The sequence below is a fragment of the Scatophagus argus genome, chromosome 7 (genome assembly GCF_020382885.2).
Source record: "Scatophagus argus isolate fScaArg1 chromosome 7, fScaArg1.pri, whole genome shotgun sequence".
Lineage (NCBI taxonomy): Eukaryota > Metazoa > Chordata > Actinopteri > Scatophagidae > Scatophagus > Scatophagus argus.
In genome coordinates this window covers 25,645,768-25,669,327 of record NC_058499.1, presented here as the reverse complement: position 1 = coordinate 25,669,327, position 23,560 = coordinate 25,645,768, and the positions used below count along the sequence as shown (strand labels likewise).

Here is a 23,560-nt window from a genome sequence, read left to right as displayed (position 1 = left end):
CCTAACTGTCGTGCATATGACAAATCAAGAATAAAGAGCTTGAAGAGGTTAAAGAAACAGTGACATGTAGACAAAACAGACAGACAGAGAGGAATCAAAATAGATAATAGATAAACATCACATTTAAGGAGGAGCTGAAATGGTGTCACTGGCCATTTACAAACACATAGGCCAGCTACTTGAGACACCTTTATCATAATCATTAAGATATTACATGAAAATTCATAAAGTGGCGATTGCCCTCTGAAAGTTAAGACTAACGCTATTTCCAAACAATATGCAAATACTTGAAATCAAGAAATGCGTTTCGTCCGTCTTTCCCTGTGTCACATGAACGCAGCATTTAGCTTGCGGAAATCCTCTCCGCTAATCGCCTCTCGTGGGCTGGTGGGGATTCAGACATCATGCTGTCACTGATGGGGAGTGGTGACAAACCATAGCATCTACACACACTGAGTGGCAAGCAAGCCCACACAAACACACGGTCCTGCTGTGACGCTGGGTTCAGGAGGAAGCTGCGGCTAGCTCAGTGACGATGGAAATGGATTTAAAAGCCATCATAACGCAAATGGAGACGGGATTGCAGGACACTGCCTTAACGGCTCTACAGAGCTACAACAAGCAGGTAAACAGCAGCACGTCAGCGTGTGATGGAAGTTAACCATAAATGGGCCTGATGTGTAAATGTTGCCTGTTTTAATGACATAGCATAGATAAGTTCTGTCCGAACTTTTCAATTTATATGATGGTGCTTGTACCCCATCTTAAGGGGAGACCATGGTTAGGTGGCACAATTCACAAGATTAATCGTTAACATCACTAAAGTGCTCTAGGTAGTCTTAATTATTATCACACTGAAGATGAAAAAGCATTAGTTAGCATAAATTTAGCAAATATCGTGACAGTCATGTGTCACCATTTGCCCATGCTTTTCCACTGGATTATTTACTCAAGACTCAAGGCTGACATGTGCACCACATAATCTTAGAATAGCAAACAAATAATATATAAATAGAAATAGTTTTAAACACAGAGCAGATACAGGAGCGTTAGCAGTCTTTTACAGTTCTGGTTGTGTTTACCTGTTTATTTTAAGTGCCATAGCTCTGTTTACTATCCTTTTAGTTCTGTTTTCTGTCCTGAGACAAACAGCTGCCTTTCAGTGTCCCGAGAGCTCAGCACATCGCAACTGAACACTTTCAGACAGACAAAACAGAGTATAATAAGTAACATTTATTTGTCAATATGTGTAAATATGACTAGGCTTTTGTTATATATTTTTCAAGGTAATGATGAGTTTCATTTGGTCACCTATCTTCTTACCTTCTTATCACCTATCTTCTTCTTCTCCGGCTTCTTATTTAAGGTTTAGCTTATTTAAATGTCTAGTTTTTATATTCTTTTATATTCTATTTTCTGTTTAGCTTATATTCTATGTTACCTCGTACTTTATATTTTTATATTTCTATATTTTTATAGTCTACTTACTGCTCCCGGGACCTGAGTCCTAATTTCGTACCATAAACATGTGAATGTGAGCTGGTATGACAATAAACTTCCTTGAATCCTTGAATCCTTGAATCAATGGTGTCATAACCTTATTACCTGTGTAGTTTTAAAAACTTCCAAGGAAACAGCCTGCGAGTGGACAACAGGGTGTTCATTGCACTACAGTCTTCATTTAAATCAGTGTTTTACTCCCAGTGAGAAAGTGAGAAATGAAAATAGCAAACAAGCTATTGCTCACTTGTAATGGAGCTGAATTATCATTATAGTTTGCTGTATGTTCTGTCTAAAGTGACAGTTCACCCCAAAATAAAAAACGAAACAAAACATATTTTGCTCTTACCTGTGGTGCTCTTTATTCATGTAGATTGGTTTTGGTGTAAGTTTTGGAGATTTGGCTGTAGAGAAGTCTGCTTTCTCCTGAATGTAATGGAACTAGATGGCACTTGGCTTTGGTTATGTGTGTAACTCCTCTTCAGCTGAGTGTGTATTGATTTATCAAGATTTACATAATGAGAACATTAAGGAAAATAACAGTTTCTTACATTTTAGTTGTATTTTTGTACGGTAGTTTCAGCCATTATTTCCACCAATAATAATGTGATTACTGAAGCAATTGCTGAGATCTGGCGACACCCCTACATAGCAGAGAAACCAGAGTGATGAGGTGATCAGACAGTTATCAGATGATTAGACAGTTATCACGTGATCAGACAGTTATCAGGTGATCGGATGCTGGAATAACCTAATAAGTTAGTAACTTCTGAAATAAGAAATGACACATTGTTTCTCTTTCAAATGAAAAGTCAAATTGATAGACAATAAAACAAACCTTTGCTGCGTTCGGTGACACTTCAGATTCAGTAATCCTTGGCCTGGTGTGACCGGTAGCTCATGGTAGCTATTGTTAGCAAACTTTACATAGATATATCTTAAGTGTGTAAGCCATTTTACTGAGTCAGTTCACCGAGACTCTACCTGTGTGCGATTTGATCTTGATAGGATTAGATTCTCTGATACACAAATAGAGTCTCCTACAGCCCAGTGAAATCCTATTCCAGTACAAAGCTCTAAGAGATGAGGAGCTTAGTGTTCCAGGAGACTCAGCTGTATAATCTACATGGTCTCTGTTAAACACCTTGCTTAGTATGCAGACTTTTCCACTGAGCCTGCTGTGTTTTACATTTTCTTTCGAGAGCGTAAATGTCAGAAATGCTTCAAAATATTTTGTTAACTGTTAATAAACTGCCTTAAATCCATAAGGTACACATGAAATACATAATCAGTGAATGTTCTTGGATTGAATTAACTTTATTTATACCATTGCTACCAAGAATTCAGGATTTTGACTGTAATGTTGGGGATTAACTTTTTATAACTGGAAAGCGAACACCTATGTGTCACGCCTTGTGTTTAGGTTATGCTTTGTCTTTTGATTTTCAGTCCATGTGCCATGTTTCATGTTTGTCTTGTCATGTGTTTACATGTATTAGGTTCAAGGTTTTTGTCATGTCCTGTTTTATTTTGAAAGCGTCACTTCCCTTATGTGTCTCTTTTTCATGTAGCTTTGCTTTGGTTTATCTTGATTGCTTTCACCTGTCTCTCGTTATGTTGTCTATTTAGTCCCCGTCTTCCCCGTCACGGTTTGTCAGGTTGTTGTTTTGTCTTCATGCCAGGATTTTCTTGTTTCATCTTGTTCTATAATTTTGTCAGCACAGTTTCTATGATTCCATGCCACAGTAAGTGTGAACCATTTGAGTTTTGCTGATATAAATTAAAGACTAAACTCTACTAGCTTGCACCTTTGCCTCCCCTCCTGCTTTTTTGACTCACATCTCTGCGTCAGCGACGCTGTACCTTTTTTGACATTATGATGTATATGTTTGTTGGTAGTTCTTAATGAATGTGACAGTATAAACTGCAAAGATTGCAACAGCGTCTCAAGAGCTCGGTGCATTAGTAGGCCTAAGGGCATTTTGTGAGAAAAAAGGATGAACTTCACACAAATTAATTTCTCATTAAAGTCTCCTCTATATCAGCCAAATATCCACCTACCTGACTCTGCCCAAGTGGGAGGTCCCAGTGAACACAGCTGATGAAACGTTAAAGGGCTTCCCATACACAGCTGGGAGAACCCAAGACCAACAGCTGATGGAGGCCAGTTTGATGCCAGGGAATACAGTACTAAGATGGTTTTCTTGTTGGATTTGACACCTGGCACCTAAGGGCTGATCCAACTAAGGTTAAAGTAACCAAATTAACTGTCTATCAACAGCTACAACATGTAACGCTAAAACTATCTGTCCATCACATAGCTAGATTCCTCAAACTAGCTTGCATTAGTCTTGGAGGTAACTGTCCCAGTGTGGCTATGTTCAAATCAGTTTAATTCAATTCAGTTTATTTATATAGTGCCAATAACTCTTTAATTAAATTGCGATACAAGGAACCCAACATTCCCCCTTGAGCAAGCACTTGGCGACAGTGGCGAGGAAAAACTGCCTTTTAGAAGGCAGAAACCTCGGAGCAGACCCCGGCTCAAGATGGGCGGCCATCTGCCTTGACCGGTTGGGTTGAGAGAGGAAGAGATAGACAGACAGAGGGAGAGGGAGGAAGAGGGGGGTTGGGCATGAGAGAAGGAGTGATGCTGATGCAAGCAGAGGTGCGTAGCAGCAGCAACAGTACAAGTTCACTGGAACGCTTCTGAGTCCGGTACAGTTAAAATCAAGATAATAGAGTGAAGAACAGATAATTAACAATTTTAGCTCTATGTCACTAAAATTTAATGAATAATTGATGGGTGAATGTCATTTTATTATTGGTTGAAATGGTTGGTTCAAGCCGGTGTGAACACACAAAACAATATAATAACAAATTTAAAACAAAAAAAAAATTAATTATGACTTCAAATAAAACTTTTACATTACTTTCAAAATATCCATGACTAATCAAAATCAAAGTTGGTGCACATGAGCATAAATTTAAGGGCCTGATCAGACAGACAGCCCTTTGCAGGTTCCAAAATGTGATTTTTTTTTCTGTTGCTAGGCAGCTGAACACTTCAAAGTAATGAAAACAACTTACCCACAATTGCAAGAGACACTTTAATTTGGCTCCCAGCCCGCTGTTTCTTGTTCAAAATATGGTAATTGTGGTTAAAATCAGATAGCTCTGGGTATCCACAGCAGCACTAGTTTGTTCTTGTCAAGCAACTGTGCACTTTGTTGTCACCAACACAAAAGGCCCAAGTTATTTCACTTTTAAGACGACTATATTTCTTTCAGTGAGTTTTACTCTCTCAAATTCTTATGTTTGATTGTATTGGAAGAAATCTGATTCCGTTATGTTTCTTTGTTGTTACACCTTCAACCTTTACTTATGTTTTCTCTTCTTCTACCTTTCCCTCTCCCCCCCTTACTCTCTCATATTGTCTTCTTCTGTTTGTCCTTTTTGTTTTGCTTCTTTTGCTCTTCTTCACCTTATACCTTTCCTTGTGCCCTATGCTTTTCCTTTCTTCAGATGAACCAGTGTTTTACTTTCAGCAAGGAAGAAGAGCAGGACAGAGAGGTATTCCCATCAGTTCTATCTAAACACTGTCTCTTATACATTTTCTTTGTTCGTCAATGAAATAAAAAATTTTTCTTTATTGTGATTGGATAGGATGTCCTTGTCACAGAAGAAAAGATTTCTTTAGAGCCCTGAAGTTTTTTTTGACTGGACCATGTTAAATAAACATGAAGTGATGTAGTTGTACCATCTGTCAGTTGAGCTCTGGACCTTCCCCACTAGCCGCTGATCTTTCAGAATAGATATGCACAGTCCTCAATTCAGTGCTCAATTCAATTCAATTCAATTAAATTCAGTTTATTTATATAGCGCCAATTCACAACAAAAGTTATCTCATGACACTTTCCAATTAGAGCAGGTCTAGACCAAACTCTTTAATTAAATTGTAATACAGAAACCCAACATCCCCCCCTTGAGCAAGCACTTAGGAGGCCTTGTTTGTTTTAGCACCATTATACAATCTCTGTAAAATGTAGAAGTCACATTTTTGTGAAAACAAATGTCTTTAAAGAAATGAAGATTGAATATCCTGTAAAAAAAAATTTTTTGATTCTGCTGGCAAAATATTATTTACTCTAGTGTAGATTTTTTTTTTGTAAATCTCCCCCTGTTTTTGAAGCATTTAAACTGGCTGGCTAAAGTCCTCCAGACATATTAATAGAAGTTACTTTGTAGTATAACAGTCATTTGCTATTTGCTTTAGAGTGTCAGCAAGTCATGACACTCTTAACTTATTGCAGTTAATGCTGTTGGCTCAGAAGTTTGAAGCCGCTCTGAAATAAAAAAGGAAGTGGTCTGACATAAAGTAGAAGCCAAAAAATGCAAGCAGATAGAGTGTTTGCACTATTCACAGGGGGAAAGGGGAAACCAAAATGCAACCCTCTTGAGCTGACTATACAATGTACATGCTGTTGTATGCACTTGATTATGCATTCAAGTGGGACTTTCATCACAACTAGAGATGCAATCAATCCACCAGCCAGGGACCGGTAGGCCAGTTTTCAGCATTCTCCACCTGGACCAGAGATCAGCTGGTCAGTCTTCCTCAGATTCAAAGCCAGTCCATCCACAATTTGTAATACATGTAAGGCCAAAGTAATTCGTGGGAGACTACCGCGAAAACGTTCAGAACCACAAACTTCATCAGACACTTGAAACGCCATCGGCAAGCTGAACATGTTGGAACACCAGTTTGAAGAAGCTACCAAAGGAAAAGCGGCTAAAACTAAAGCTAGTCAGAGCTCAGTGCCTGACACAAGCCAGCAGCAGAAAAGAAAAGACCATATGTCAGTGCAGGTTATGAGTCATCCAGGTCATGGTAGCTGAAGTGAGAATCAGCTCATCTGGACAAGACTCGGCTGTATATCTGCATCTCATGGATAAATGACACACCTTTGAGGACTCAAATGTTCACATTTTGGACAAAGAAGACCTATGAGGCCATCTGTGTCCAGATAAAACATCCATCTTTGAACAGAGATGGTGGCTTACGACACTTTCAGCCACCAGTAGTGCAGCTTTGAGATCCATCCCCAGTCGGTTGTATGTGTCAAAGGAATTTTAACAATTCAATTCAATTTATTTATGAAGCTCCAAATCACAACAGTTGTCTTATGACACTTTCCAATTACAGCAGATCTAGACCAAACTCCTTAATTTTACTTTTAATGTGAGTATTAATATGACTGGGGAGAGAACGGAGTCAGGTTTCAGTTAGACAAAATAAATCTATATCATGATCTGATATTAAGTCATTTACTAAAACAGCTTTAGATGACAGAGACCTAATGTTTAATAGTCCTCATTTAATTCTCCTGTTTTTTTGAACTGTGGTGTTGTTGGTTGGTTTTCCCAGGAAAATACTTCAGGGCTACAAATACCTTAAATAAAAGTGTTAAGTATTCTTTAAGATAGGTACATTGTGGGTGTGCCTAATGGGCTTGAGCCCACTGACTTGTACAACCGGCCAATCCTAATATTTTCATATTATATATATATTTTTCATATTTCACTTTAACATTTAAATACACAATAAATACTTAAAGTCTATCTCCCTATCTAAAAAGTAAAAGCAATATTTATTTGTTTATCTATCATGTGTGAAATCTGGACCAATCACAACTGGCCATTTTGCACTGGCTCAACACTACAGCTGCACATTACGGAAGTTCAGTCAGACAACTCGCGTTTCAAATATTTATTAAAGCTGCAGAACACGTTAGAGTTTGGTCCCTGGGCTCTGACCTCATCAGTCCCCACAGATATGCTTACATGAGATACTGGGGAGTGATGAGAAAACATTTTTAAAATCCCTGCCTCCTTTTATCATCTCTGCATCACCTTGAAAGCATTAAATGGGTGGAATGCAGTTATATTCTCAGACAGGCAGGCCAAGTCATAAACACTCACATTTTTGATTAATAGTGAATGGCGTGCTCACGGGTGACATAATACTTCAGTAATGAAGAAAATATCAATCACATTATGTACAGTGATCCCCCTGCAAGTCAGTATAACCTACAGGGACCAGCAGAGATGCACTGAAATGTGTGAAATTTCCACGCATGTTTGCAGGTGTTACATGTACATGCAGATTTGGTTGATCATAGTTGATCAGTGTATGTACTGTATAGGCTGCTTCTGTTTAGACAAGCTGATGAATTGACATATAAAGCCAGTTTACCTCAATCACCAGTCAACCCCCCCCCCCCTCCAAAATTTAAGTTTTGGAACCACGTCTCCTTTAATAATGATATTTCCAAATTATTTTATGACCATTCTTTCACTTCCATGAGTGTAGGTCTAACCTGATGTATTTGTTGTGTGATTCAGCATCTGGGGGAGTTGGTTCTGAGTTTCCTGAACAAAGAATTGCAGCCTTCCTGTCAACTGGCCTGTCTAGAAACTGTTCGAATCCTGTCCAGAGACAAATGTTGCCTGGATCCCTTCATCAGCCACTCCGCCATGTCCACTCTCGCCCGCCACGCTGGCATCATTGTTGCCAGTACAGACAACCTACCTGAGGAGACCCAAGGTAATTCCTGCCATTCCTTCGCCATGGTTTTGCATTAATCAATCCCCAGGATTTCAGTTATTGCTTTTGATTGTGAACTTCCCCATTGTGGGACAATAAAGGAAATCTTAATTTCATTATTAATTGTATCCTCAATTCAGCATTAGACACACAACAGATCTGTTTTTAGCAAACACTTTGACTTTAAGGAATTTGACTTACAGGAATGCATCCCCCCCCCACCCCCATTTTGTACTTGCAGTGATTGTGTATACTGAAGCCAACATGCTTTTTTTTTTGCCTCACAGCCTGTGTGGGCAAGGTGTAATAGCATTAAAGACACATGTGTTCCATTAAAGTTGCAATTTTTGATATGAGCAGAATTTTAAAGCATTCAAAAAAATAAACTAACCTTATCAACAAGCAAATAACTGTGTTGTTTGGTCAAAGATTTCTATGTACTCTTTTTGTTACAGAGGTACATACTGAAGTTAGCATGCTAACCAGCTAGCCCCAATCATCTTAGTTTGTCTTTCCTGTTGTCTTTCCTTTCCAACACACCGTCTCATTCCTCTCTCCTGCCCCTTCCTTCCTTGTCTTCTTGCTCTTGGAGTCATAGTCCATGTTGGAGCTGCTGTAAATCACCTACCGTCCAACATATCCTGCCATCAAACTAGCCTCTACTAATCTCAGAGGTTGTGTCAGGTTCCATTCTGTCACTGGGAGGCTACAGTGCCCAGCCGAGATAATCTCTGTCACCAGCAGTGACTCCTTCATGATCTGAGGCTGGGGTGCAGGCAGGCTTCAGTCAGCTGTAGGGCCACTAGCTCCACTGCTAACTGAACTAATGGTAGTTATAACTACAGCAAACAGTATAGTGAGCAGCATTTGGCAGTTACTCTGTTGCTCCATATATTTTCCTGAAGCTACCTTTGATTTCTGACCATATGTTACAAGTTGCTCCTTTAAGTGTACCACAAAACAACTGTAGAGAACCAGCATATACAAGGATCGAAACCCGGATCCAGCTTGTCTGAAAGGAATGAAGCCACCAGTTATGTTATTATTACACCTTGTCAGAAAGCGTTGCCGATGCAGAGTCACACAGAGGGAGGCAGGCAGGCAGGAGCCCAAAACAAGAGTCTTTTAATAATGCAAAAAACTTAAAATCACACACTTACTATGACAAGGGACCAAGGAAAAACTGTGGCGACAAAAAACGTAGCATGACAAGACAAAACAATACCAGGCATGAAGCAAACCACAAATACACTACAACCAAGAGAGTGAGGGGAAAGACGAGGACTAAACAGACAAGACAGGTGAAACACGTTAGGCAGGAGAAAGCAATCAAGGGGAACTGAAGTAAAGCTACATGAAACAGAGACACACAGAGGAAGTGATGCTTTCAAAATAAAACAGGACACGACAAAAACCTGGGACACATGGAAACAAATACACATGACAAGACAAACATGAAACATGACATGTGGACTAGAAGTCAAAAGACAAGACATAACCAAAACTAACACAGTGGGACACACCTTGGCTTTTCCTGAAACCAAGAAAATGGTACTAAGGGATATACAGAATACAAAAACAGGACTTTGTGCCATTAAAAGATCATATCAGCCTAATACAACTTCAGTATGATTTTTTTTGGTATTTTTTTTCATTGTTTGTATCATTTCTAATAGGAGCATTGTTCACCGTAGTTACTGATGTGATCTGGGAACACAATGACATCACTTAAAGAATACTGGTAGAGTAAGAAACACAACTATTCTGATTAGATAAATACACGTGGAAGAGAAAACAAAGTGAACATGAAAATTGTTACCCAAACTGTCATAATCTTCAGTCACAGTTTAGAAACTCTTTGCTTTTTTGCTTCAACTTTGACCTGCTGTACTTACTGCTGTGCTCACACACTTTTCCTGTTCAGTGAGGAAGCTTCAGCAACATTTCACCTTATTGCTTGTGTTTCTTGTCATATTGTTCATATTATGTCATTTTATTACAGCAGAGAACAAATTTGAACAAAACTTTAAGGGATATAAAAGAGATAAGAACTAGTGCATTAGCTGCTCAGTTTATCTTTTGTCCTCCATTCCTCACATAAATCTGTCATTCTAAAAGCTATCCAAATATACAATATATAGACAAAAGTATCCAGACACACGTCTTCTTCATGGGCTGTTTTTCAGGGGTTGGACGGCGCCCCTTACTTCCAATGAAGGCAAATCTTAATGCTTCAGCATACCAAGACATTTTGGACAATGCTATGCTTCCAACTTTGTGGCTACAATTTTGGGAATGCTCTTTTCTATTCCAGCATGACTGTGCTCCAGTACACAAAGCAAAGCTCCATAAAGACATGGCAGGATGAGTTTGGTGTGGAAAATAGAAACTTGACTGCCCCACACAGAGTCCTGACCTCAACCCCACTGAACACCTTTGGGATGAACTGGAACAGAGACTGCGAGTCTGTGAGGCCTTTTTGTCCAACATCAGCACCTGACCTCACTATTGCTCTACTGAATGAGCAAAAATTCCCATAGAAACCCTCCAGAATCATGTGGAAAGCCTTCCCAGAAGAGTAGAAGCTGTTATAGTTGCAAAGCTGTCTATGTATTAGGAGGCATTAAAATCCCTGTTGGTGTAATTTTTAGTAAGTTTGACTTTGCCATTTTTTTCTCTTCCTAGTGGAATGTGAGGGAGGAGAAGAAGCAGACGAAACCAGTAAAGTGGTGAGGGAAGCCTCCCCTCCTTCAGAAAACCCCGACCAGGAAGTAATTGTTGAGAGTCTTAAGTCCATCTGTAACGTCCTGCTACACAACGAGACAGGACTGGTCAGTGTGCTGTGTATATTTTCATATTTACATTTAAATAAATTATTCAGATAAAATTCAGTTTGGTTGGTGCTAATTAATTAAGCTTGTGTCTGGATGGATGGGTTGCAGGTGGTAGCAGCAGATCTGCAGCTGATAAAGGGTGTTGCAGCGAGGCTGAAACAGTGTCATGATCGCACCTGGAACTATGAGGTATGGATGTTAGTTAAGTATGTTTTTTTAATGTGGGAGTCAAATGACCAGACCAGACCAGTCTGTCTGTTTGGTCTGTACAGCTTTCAACTAAACCAACGGGAAACCAAAAAGTATGTCTGTATGCAACTGGTGTGCTTTGGCAAAGACTTTGACATCAGAGACTGGGGTTTACATTCTGCATTCCGTGTGGAGTTAAATTAACATTATGGAAAGATTTTAGTTTGGGTTAAATATTGAATAAACCAGCTCATCCTGTCATCAGTCCAGCCCAAATTAGCAACTTTCCCTGACCTTAACCAACCGTCTAACTTGCCTAGAAAACAGTCATGTTTTGGTTGTTGTCAGGAGCAAATATTCTAAGAAAACAAATGAAATGCAATGATAGAGAATGTTCTGAAGATATACTGAGTACAAACACTTGGTGTTGGCAGTGAGTGGTTTGCAGGCCTTTCTGCTTTCTAAGTTATTGCTCTAATCTAATAGTTTATAAATAAATAAATATATGTAGGCACTTAACCATAATTTTGTTCTTAAAGTTTATTGTAGTTCTTTTTTCATAATTTCCTTGAATTCTGGACTGTTGATGCATTTGCTATCCATTTGTAACTTTAAGAAGTCCGAAGAAACGTCCCTTGTGCCAAAGTTAAATTCTTTTAATTTATGTTTTTTTTAGGAGTTATATGTTTAGAAACAGTTATTATAGTAGACGAAATAAAAAGTGTGCTTTGTGTAGGCACAAAATCGCAAAAGGTTTACAAGCAGTTAAAAAAGCATTTTTAAAAACACCTTGCTGCTCTCAGGAGGGGCATATATATTAAATAACGTCAAGGTGACTTTATTGTGTCCTCGTTTACCTTTTATGCTCATAAATCTTCCATCTTTATCCTTAATCTCTGATATAAATTCAAGAATTGCTTCTTTGAAATCTAAATTTCCACCACTAAGTTTTTCATGTTCAAATGGATGGTGAATTGAATTGATGGTTCAAATGGTGTTATTTGTTTTTTTAAATCAGAATACAATGTTCAATTTCTCCTTTTTGGCATTAGCCATCATCTTTTCCCTTTTGATGGGGCTAGAAAGCCCATTTATGTTACGCCCAGCCTAGGGGAAACCTATACCGTAGCATAAAAATGAACTCCTCCTTTCTTCCCAGCTCCCAAGGAGTGACCAGTCCACGACAGAATGCAGTCCAAAACAAAGTGGATTTATTTTGCTTGCAATAATAAAAAAAAAATAATAATAATAACAATAAAAAAATAGTCAGGGTGAGCATAGCCCAAAATAAAAGATCTAGTTATTGCAAGAGCTAACTTCCCTTGTTCACAAAATAAAACAAAAAAAAAAATACAGTTCACTGACCTGAACTCCCTAACCAGAAAACATGAGAAAATGGAACAAAATCAAAGGGCTTCCCACCCCTACTGTTAGCTAGACTGCTTGCTAGCACAGTTCATCGCAGACACGGACAGCACCATTTAACCCTAACCCTCAGTCGTGGATCAGCGGTTAGGGTGTCGGACCCGTAACCGGTGGATCGCTGGTTCGATTCCCCGTACCGGTGTCCATGGCTGAGGTACCCTTGAGCAAGGTACCTAACCCCCACTGCTCCCCGGGCGCTGCACGCGGTCGCCCACTGCCCCGGGTTTGCTGTGTGTGTGCACGTCACTTGGGTGGGTTAAATGCAGAGCACGAATTTCATTGGAGTGAGTTCCCTCCAATGACGAAATATGTCACTTTCATCTTTTCATCTTTCATCTTTTTAAAAAGGGTGGTCAATTTACGTCCCCACCAATGAGCAGCAACCTCCTGCCTGTCTAAATACTACAGTATATTGTGACCCTGGGTCATAACAATATTGAGAATAACAACTGTATATTACTTGCAGATCTCAACAACTGTAAGACATTGCCTACATATATTTATTTATATTTCAAACCCTGTAGCAGAGCATTCTTGTAAGACACAGTAATACCAGGGCTTAACAAAACATGACAACTATAACTATAATAGGAGTTAGAAAATTGGGCTTCCAACACAGAGGTTCAGTTGTTAGCTGATATGGTTCATTGCAACCATTAGGTGTGGCACCACTCTAGTGAAAAAACTAGTTCACTGCTGGATTGGTCCATATCAACCAGTTGTTTATGAAAATGACTTTGTCCAAGTAGTTAATCTGCTCTTAATCTATTCCAGAGATAAAAAACAAAAATTAATTAATCTGACCTGAAATAGTTACAATGAAAATTCCAACTATAGAATACTAATATTGTGATTTAAGTAAATCACAGCTCCTGGTTTTAAAGTCCAAGATTAAAGAGAGCACGTGAGGAAAACTTGGAGCTAAAAGAGCATGGTCAGCATATGTGTTCTTCACTCCAGTGTGTCGGACAAATACTTGTAGTTTCTCATGGTTACTTTGGTGATATGTCATTTTGTCTCTGTGACAGGAACTTTTCACATTCTCCCACATAGGTGGGATAGGTATCTGATAGATATGGGACACTGGAAAGCCTTTAGCTTGTAGATCTTCTTAAGTGTGATATGTAACAATCTTTTCTTTCAGGAATGCTTGCCTCCTCATCAATGGGGTTTGGAATCTATTCCTTATTCTTTCAACACATTCAACACATTGATTAGGATGTATTCATTTCATTTCAGCAACCCTTCAGTATGCATTATCTGGGGGACTTGCACCCGGAACCTTTTGTGCCTGTTCATTAGCCAAATCCGTTTGGGTCTGATGTTAATTTATTAGGTTCTCCATAAAGTTTATCATGGAGGTAACTTCTGCTGTTTCTCTGATGCCATACAGTCTAATAATATTCCTGCTTAAGTGTTCTTCTCATTCTATTCTATCTGGCTGGAAGTTATTTTGAAGGTCAGATAGTTGTACTGTGATGTCTTGTGTCTTCTTGAGTCTTTCAGCACTTTGCGTATAGCACCATCTTCATCCGTGTTGGCATTCTTTGTATATAAATATATATATATATATATATATATATATAAACTAATATAGCCAGCTTATATATCTTTCAAAGTATCTTTAGTGTTGCAAATGAGTTAAATATGAAGGTCATTTTTAGAAGATAATTTTTAGGTTTCACTCTGTAATAGAACTGGGTGTTTTTGACTTTTTTTTAGTACAGGGGTCAATATATCACCAAGTTCCAGTTCAATATCTAACCCTGTTTTACAGAGGAAAAAGTGTTGAAAATGTGTTTGCTTTAAATGTCCAGGTGCGTTTTTTTGACTTACGCCTCACCTTCCTGCTGACTGCACAGAGAGTGGACATCAGGAAGCAGCTGGCTAAGGAGCTTCATGGCATCAGTCTACTAGGTAAATGATTTCCTGCGTAACCTGCATAACTTCTGGCCTGGGAAACCAGTGCCAGCTCCATTGACCAGTAACCATTGCTATAAAAAAGGCCAGACACCTTCCAGGTCACCAGTGTGTGAAAAACTAGGGACGCCAGTTTTTACTTCAATTTTTACAAGCTACTCATTTTGTATCGATTTCTTAAAAACAACACAGGTAATAAAATTAGATACAAAAATATTGGTGGTTGCGCACATTAATGTTTTCATCAGAACAGCCCTGACAAATTTAGCTAGTCCATGTAGCTGTAGAAGCTTATGAGACATGAAAACATGTCTGGATCAAACCTTTGAGAGAATGGAGAAATGGCAGAAAGAGAAGTTAATGTAGTGCTTATCACCTACTGATGAAACTACAGCAAGATGCTATTTGTGACAAGCAAGTGTGACACAGCAGCAACACAAATAGCCACTTAAGACATTTAAGATCAGTAACAGTAACAGTATCAGCATTTGTTTCATATAAGTTGTAACAGAAAGTAAAGTTTCCCATCCCTACCATAAAACCCATAATACCTCTGGAACAAGACATATGAAAAAACATAATTAGATAAGCATTTACAAAAAACAAATAATTTTGTAAATAGAACTTACAGATGTCTTAAGCTGAAGGCTAAGTTGATAATCTCATGTCCTGTTTGTGTTCTAGGCAACCTGTTGGATGTGACACTGGGTTTGTGTTGGCCTGATGCATTGGAGACGGCCAGGGCAGGATTGGAGGGCATCCCACCTGAAGAACTGCCCCCACTGAGCCGGCAGCAAACAGAACTAGCCATGGAAATACTGAAAATACTGTTCAACATCACATTTGACACAACCAGACGCAAGGTTGACGAGGTACTTAAAGAAATTATACATGTTTTTGCGCGTTTTTCCGACTAGTTTAGCCATGGTGTTTACTAGTTTAGCATCCATCCATTTTCTATACCGCTTATCCGTCAGGGTCGCGGGGGAGCTGGAGCCTATCCCGCTTACAGTGAGCAAGAGGCGGGGTACACCCTGGACTGGTCGCCAGTCAATCACAGGGCCAACACACAAAGACAAACAACCACACACTCTCACACTCACACCTAGGGGCAATTTAGAGTAGCCAATTAACCTAATGTGCATGTTTTTGGTATTGTGGGAGGAAGCCGGAGTACCTGGAGAAAACCCACACAGGCACAGGGAGAACATGCAAACTCCACATAGAAGGGCCCAGACCGGGATTCGAACCTGGAACAGTGCTAACCACTGCACCACCGTGCCGCGTGTTTAGTCTGTTGTCCAATTGAGATCTTTTTTATTGGGACAGTTGCACTAACTGGACCAACATACCAGGCTCCCTTTTAATGAAACCTAACAGGTTAGTGGTGAAAGCATCATAGAAAAGTTTGGTGTAGGTCATTTTTAACACTGGTGTCTATGGCAAAATGAATTGAATTTACACATGCATTGTCAACCTTTCATAATTAAATGGAATGTTGTGGTGAGACTTAACATACAACAAAACATGATTCATCTCAGACATCATCTACAAAAAGAGAGAGTGTTAAGTATTAGAGCTAAATTGGACTCCAAATAAGCAGACGAACGAAGACAGGAAAAAGTTAAACAAGGTCTTCATTAATTTCCTCAAAAAACAAATAATACTCTGTCAGAGTCCAACAAAAAGACAATCTGAGTCCGGGCGACAGAAAAATACAAGAACTGACCCAAAAACAGCACAGTCCAGAAGTCCAAACACAAAACCCTTTTCCTGAGACAAACCAGAGATCAGGGATGAAGCAGGCGGAGGCAAGCAGGTGAACCTGAACACAGAAAACAGACAGCAGTTCGGGAGAACATAGAAATTCAAGGGAAGGGGCCACAAGCCTGGCTGAGTACTACTTCATGAGATAGGATAATCTGGCAAAGGTGGAGTGGGAGAGCTGGTCTTACGTAGTGGAGGAGTTTTGGCTTACGATGATGATAGACAGGTATGCAGATAACCTGCCTGCTCCGCCCTGCTTCGCTCCGGTTGGACGGGCACATGAAAACACTGATGAGCCACTCGGGGAGATCAGGCAAAAAGAAAAAAAAAAAAAGAAACACAAAACAAAGAGTAACACAACACAAGATAGTAATCCTGACAGAGAGTGGTGTATCATACAATTAAATTGTTCTTTTGTGGTGGGTCATTTTGCTGTTGCCGTTGTCTGCAGCGGCACATTTATTGTTTGTGTCCTAGACCAGTACTCCTACTACTTCTCCAAAGTAAACTGGGGGTATGCCAAACAGCATCTACTTTAGCATTGTTTGCACTGTCTACTTTTCTCTCTCTAGAGCATGGGTGTCAAACTCAATCACACAAGGGGCCAAAATCTAAAACATAGTCTACGTTGCAGGCGTAATTGTTGTAACGGCTCACCTTTACTTTGTTCCCTCAGCTCAAGAAATCGTTTGAGGACTGTGCTCAGCCACCTTACTTCAGAATCAGAATCAGAATCAGAATTTCTTTGCTTCTCCCTGAGGGGAAATTCTTACTTCTGTATGGTACGCCACGTCTCCATGCTCTGCGCCCACCTCCACCACCAGGGGCGCTGTGCCCATGCTGTTTGTGCTGCAGCTAGTGCTGACAGTCTCTGAGCCATAGATGCACTTACATAGTAACCTCATGCACTGACTAGATGGTTCTTGTGAATACAGCTGCCTTGCAAAGTAAGTAACACAGTTGTTTAGGTGTTCAGGGATGGGTACCTTAACTCACCAGAAGGAGGGGTACCCAACAAGAACAAAAATCTGAAGTGCTGCTACTCTAGGACCAGGGACAGTGACTGTTTGTTTACATGGGAAGTATGTGTGTCCTACATCTGTCTGTGAAGGAAGAGGCAGCAGAGTACAGACGTTTGGGAGCCATACTGAGACACTGCCTACTGAGCCAGGCAGATGGAGAGGAGCGGACTGAGGAGTTCCACAGGTAGGACAGTTTTCTGTTCAGTGACTCACCTGATTCATATAGTCACTGCTCTTCCATGACACCACCTGACTCCCAACCACTCTTTTTCTCAGCCATACTGTTAACCTGCTAGGTAACCTCCCTCTGCCCTGTTTGGATGTGCTATTGATGCCCAAGGTACAACAAGGCTCCATTGAATACATGGGGGTCAACATGGATGCTGTCAACATGCTGCTGGATTTCATGGAGAAAAGACTTGATCGAGTAAGACAAGACTATTTGTATGTAGGTTCATTACCTTCAGTACTACAGTACTAAGTGAAAAAGCGTGAATCATCATCTGACTTACTTGAAACAATGCTTTAAATGGTCAGTGCACCAACAGAAAGCCTTGATGGACCATGTTCTTGACAGACTGCGGTGGAGGCTAACTAATCACATTTACGTTGCGCTTGAAGGATGATTCCAGTTTTCATTTTTATTATTTCCCAGTATTTTTTAGTATTTTGCCTTATTTGCAGTACAGTTGATATGTTGTATTTATCATGAAATTGTAAACGTTTGCTTGTCTCTCTCCCAGGGACATAAGCTGAAGGAAACCCTTCTTCCATCACTGACCTTGCTGACAGAGAGTGCCCGCATCCACCGAGAGACCAGGAAATTCCTCAGGTCAAAGGTCAGCGCTAGTCAAATACATGATCAAATTATGACTACAAGGTGGTGTTTTTGTATCTCAAGTATTGTGTGTGTGTGTTTAGGTCCTCCCCCCACTGCGTGATGTGAAGAACAGACCAGAGGTGGGCAGTGCTTTGAGGAACAAACTAGTCCGCCTTATGACGCACATTGACACCGACGTCAAGGACTGTGCTGCTGAATTCATCTTTGTTCTCTGCAAGGAAAGCGGTGAGGGAAATATCTGTTGACCTGCCCTACGCAGACTACGGCAGAGACGGGAGGCAATATGTTTTCACATTTCATCTGTCCCATTCTTGTGAACACGGTATCTCAGGAATGTCTGCAGGGAATTTCTTCCAATTATCAGTCCTCTGTTTAAAAGTAGTCTCTAAATGAAGACAGCATGTTTTTAATTGGAAATCATTTGCTGGAATCATACATGTCACTGTAGTGATTTCTAGTTCCATTATTATCACACCAAAAAGTTCACTCAAAGCCTCTACTGCACTTATTATATGTTAAAAGTGGTAACTGTAGTTCTCACAATTTCAGTAATTCATGACTGAATTAAAATCCATGGCTACATGAGCTGTCATTGACTGATCAGTTGTCTCCACGTCATTTCACTGTTAAAATGATGACAGTAAAAATACTGTCATCACTCTAAATCTTGACTAGTACAGCCTGAGCTATCCTTTCATGATATTAGCCATTATAGGACTTTATGGCTGATGTAAAGATCTGAATTGGATAAGGTTATGACTCTAACCAAAGGCTTGTAAAGTTTGTTCTGTTGACGCTGAATTAAAATACTGCCATATTAACAGTAATATGTTCTCTCTTCAGTTTCAAGGTTCATTAAGTACACTGGATATGGTAATGCTGCAGGACTGCTGGCTGCCAGAGGACTACTTAGGGGAGGCAGAGACTCTGGGATCTACTCTGAAGATGAAGACTCTGAGACGGAGGAGTACAGAGAGGCCAAAGCTCAGTCAGTATCGCACCAAAACTGTCACCTGAACTGAATGGATTTGAATGAAAACATTGTGCTGGTTCAGATCATGAAAACCATTCTTACCAGTCACCCCACTGCAGGTTTTCCCATGTGAATGTTGAAGTTCCCCACAGAACAAAGGGGTCCCCCATCCAGATGGTAACCTCTCCAGAACCCCAACCATAGAGTCTGACTATTGACTGAGCAATGCCCCCTACTCAGTGAATGGTATCTGAAGCTAGGGGACTGTGTGTATCCCTGAGTTGCTGGAGTTGGACCGTAAGCAGGAGTTGGTCCTGGAATCAGTGCAGTCTAACTGTATCTTGTACTACTCTGCCTCCTGCACAGGATCTGGGATTTTCTACACCAGAGATGTGATGATCCCCATCTTTGCTGGCCACCTCCTTGGTGGTGCAGCACATATCTGTTTCTAGCTTGGTGGACTAAACTACTAAGATAAACACAGCCCTTTTCCTCTGTGTTGAGCTCCACATTTTGCAGTGCTCACTCACTCTGGTTGACAGCAGGGACTAATGATTTAGATTGCTGGCAAAACCATCTCACCTCAGTGTCCGTTTAGCAGCTGCCCTGGAGCTTCTGATCATACCACATGATCTTCATCACGGATTCTGCCAAATTGTCCTCTGTACAAAGTCAATTTATTCCTTCTTTATAAGGACATCTGTTTCATGCTGGCTTATAAGTTAGCTTTCAAATTTCAGTCTTGACCTGAAAGAGATCACATGATGTGATCAGAAACTTCAGATCTGCTATCAAATTTACTTAAAAGTGAGACTGTTTTAGTCAAGTGCAGTTTCCATGGGCAAGAATTCATTTTGAAACTCAAGATGATTTATATCTTTAACTCTGATAATTAAAAGTATCAATTTATTCTAGGCATCAATTGTTTGATTTTAAAAATGTTACTGATTGCTGTTCTTTTGATATTTTTTTCTCCCTCTGTCTCTTTTGTCTTCAGCATAAACCCAATAACTGGAGTTGTGGAAGAGGAGCAGCCCAATCCAATGGAGGGAATGACGGAGGAGCAGAAAGAGTATGAGGCCATGAAGTTGGTTGACATGTTTGACAAACTGTCAAGGTTAGTGAAAGCGGACTTACACACCCGCAAACCTGCCAACACGCTTACAACACCTCTACTGGTCAGTTTGGAGCGATTCACATTTTCTTCTGCTGGCATTTTTAATTAATTATCTTTTACAATAGATTGATTGCATATATGAAAAACTAGTACAGTGATTCCAAAAGGGTCTCTCCTTGTCTGTCTCTCTCTCTCTCTCTCCCTCTCTCAACCCAACCGGTCAAGGCAGATGGCCGCCCTTCTTGAGCCGGGGTCTTCTCTGAGGTTTCTGCCTTCTAAAAGGCAGTTTTTCCTCGCCACTGTCGCCAAGTGCTTGCTCAAGGGGGAATGTTGGGCTCTCTCTATTTACAATTCAAGAGTCTGGTTTAGACCTGCTCAAATTGGAAAGTGTCATGAGATAACTTTTGTTGTGAATTGGCGCTATATAAATAAACTGAATTGAATTGAATTGAAAAATTTGTGTAAACATGTATAAAAACATAATGCAGTCATTTGCAAACAAATCATGTTTACTGACAACAGTTTTATGAAGTGTTCCTCAGCTCATGTGGTCATGCCCTTGTATTTGTGAATGACAAAGCCTTTTGAGAATGTCCCTTGCTTTGCTGTTTTCAGTTGAGTCTATTTCAAAAAGGATAAGATGTTTTACACAGAAGACAATAACTGAAACTCAGACATTAAATTCCTGTTCATTAATTGATACTGCCACGGTTTGCATTATTACTTAATTGAGGTTTGTACTGATTCTTGCACACATTATTACATTTAAACCATTTCTCCCTGCAGAACCAGTGTGATCCAGCCCATGCAGCTTGGTATGGACGGGAAGATGAGAGAAATGACTCGAGAGGATCTGCATAAACTTACCCACAATCCTCTGCTCCAGCCGGCTGAAACGGCTAATTCAGACAGTGAAGACGAGGCCTAGTAACCCCAGAAGCATAAATACAGAAAAATTCAACTCTTATGACAACTATAGAAGATCTGTGTCATTATTTTTGATGTTTGCATGTCACACAGTCCAACTTGTTTATTTTAAGTACAGAAAGTAGGGATTTGTTCAGCGAGACACAGCATGAAGTACATGGAAGGCTGTGCTATTTTGTTGACAACAAATCTCCATTATTTCCAAAGAGTACTGTAGGGTTACCCTTCCTTCCTCACAGACATGTGTTTAAGTTCATTATACTATGAAAAACGTGATTAGAGAGTGTACAGGTAAATAAAATGGATGCGTATCTGGAAGGTTGACACATAAGATTGTTCTTTATTCAAGTCAAATACACAGCAAGCTCCTTCTTTTCGTCTGACTGCTAATACCAGCTTTCACACACTCGTGTCAGTCCGCATCGAAAAGCGATGGAGGGAACTCAAAAGCCGGCGTCTGGTTCCTCAAAATTTGCTCAAAGCTCAGTATTTTGAAGGTAAATAATAATAATAAAAAAAAATCTCTCACCAAAAAGGTTCCAAACGAGCAAGCAACTCTCCAACCTCAGCTAACTGAGTGTCCTTGAATGCACCAACACCCCCCCCCCCACCAGGAGCAGCTGTAGCCTGCTAACATGGTTACCTAACATCAGTTGACATTTGATATAATTATCTGCAGGTGGGTGGCATAAGGTAGATAGCAGATGTTTTATTTTTTAAATAATTGTGCCTCATGGCACTTCTTCTTTTTCTTTTGGTGTCATCATACATGATATCTGCAAATTACAAAATGTGCTGGTATGGGTAAAATGATTAAATTGTGCACACATACACAACCCTGATAACTTAAGTTGTCAGCCAACTGATCAGCTCTTGCCTCCTCTGTGTCTGGCAGTTGATAGTTGAAATATCAGATTTGCACTAGACATTAGCCTTCACCCATTAACCACTGAAATACTCCTACTATATTGATGGAGGCATGTCCCTCCTGTCAATATGCAAACCTACACCCCTGAACATAACAGTCCCTGCCCACAGTTTCATGACCATGTGAACAAAACATCACTTTTGGAAACTAGTGACTGTCTGGGGGGTAGAGATTTTTTTCTAAGAACTGATGAAAATGGTCAATATGGTCATGCAATGCGATCTGTAAATGGAAAAATAGGAACGAAACATCTATATGGTCCTTTCAGTGATGCTCCTTTCTAGTTAAGTATGGATACTTAGAGTACACATGCACAGATAAAAAAACAGTGTTGGTTTTAATTATTTTTATTTCCCATTTCTTTCCCTTTACTTGCTGTTCTCTCACAGACAGAATCGGTTATTTGGTATACTTAATGTTTCTCCAGTCCATTTAAAGTTTAACATCTTATAGAATGTTTGAGCTTAGTGAGATGAATAATTGTCATTACTAGAGCTGTTCTTCAGTTTATTTTGATTGAATCAACTGCATTTTTGAAACTCTTAGATGTTTAGATGTTTTTCATAAACAACAGGCATGGAGATGAATGAAGATGAAAATGGTTATGTAAAAAGACTATAATCTGAAACACATATTAAATGTATGCTCCTTTATAGTGCTATTGTATAGCTGCCAGTGATATACATTAAATGTGATAAATGATGTCTCATGTTTTATTTTTGATGCAGTCATTATGTTAATTTGGCAGGTGCTGTATTGACATGGTGGAAGTCGTCAGTGTTAAGGATACTACTTGTAATTCTGAATGATAAATTAAAAAACAGAAAATAAAATATTTGATAAAGACATACTCTGAGTTCAGTAAACTGAATCCCAGCTGCCCCAAATTAAGCTCTTCTATGCAAAATGACCTGGATGAGCTACACAAACATACCACCATTGTTACAGTGGCAGATGGCCTGTGTGTGTCTGGGCCCTTCTATGTGGAGTTTGCATGTTCTCCCTGTGCCTGCGTGGGTTTTCTCCAGGTACTCCGGCTTCCTCCCACAATACCAAAAACATGCACATTAGGTTAATTGGCTACTCTACATTGCCCCTAGGTGTGAGTGTGTGTGTTTGTTTTTATGTGTTGAGCCTGTGATTGACTGGCGTCCAGTCCAGGGTGTACCCCGCCTTTAGCTCGTGGTCAGCTGGGATAGGCTCCGGGCCCCCTGCGACCCTGCATGGATAAGCGGTACAGAAAATTAATGAATGAACGTTTTATAGCAGGTAATGGAAGCACAGAAGCTCAAGTTTATTGCAGTTAATTACTAATCCAGTAGTGGGCGATAGTGCACAGTGATTAAGATTTTAATAGTTTCAACATGTACAAATGGATAAATGCTCACAAAAGACATTAAGTGATTTATTATTATTATTTTTTTTTTATCAATTTTTAATGAATTGCACTGCAGTTTGAGGCTGGATTACAAAGTTCTGAAAAGCGATACAATCCCAATAGATCCCCCAA

General features: G+C 39.8%; 1 protein-coding gene across 2 annotated transcripts; it reads left to right on the top strand.

Annotated features, from left to right (window-relative positions):
• Positions 1 to 364: 364 nt before the first annotated feature.
• Positions 365 to 22,754, top strand: ric8a (RIC8 guanine nucleotide exchange factor A). 2 transcript variants are annotated; one of them, XM_046394785.1, is made up of 14 exons: positions 365 to 625; positions 5,026 to 5,073; positions 7,906 to 8,107; positions 10,793 to 10,938; positions 11,050 to 11,130; positions 14,373 to 14,472; positions 15,160 to 15,347; positions 17,354 to 17,448; positions 17,541 to 17,691; positions 18,008 to 18,103; positions 18,186 to 18,330; positions 18,949 to 19,093; positions 20,076 to 20,195; positions 20,982 to 22,754. In XM_046394785.1, exons 1-14 carry the CDS (start codon positions 536 to 538, stop codon positions 21,121 to 21,123), a joined length of 1,749 nt encoding a protein of 582 aa, XP_046250741.1. In that variant the 5' UTR covers positions 365 to 535; the 3' UTR covers positions 21,124 to 22,754. The 2 variants fall into 2 exon arrangements, with proteins under 2 accessions (XP_046250741.1, XP_046250742.1); XM_046394786.1 differs by lacking the exon at positions 365 to 625 and adding an exon at positions 3,174 to 3,245.
• The last annotated feature ends 806 nt before the right edge of the window (positions 22,755 to 23,560 follow it).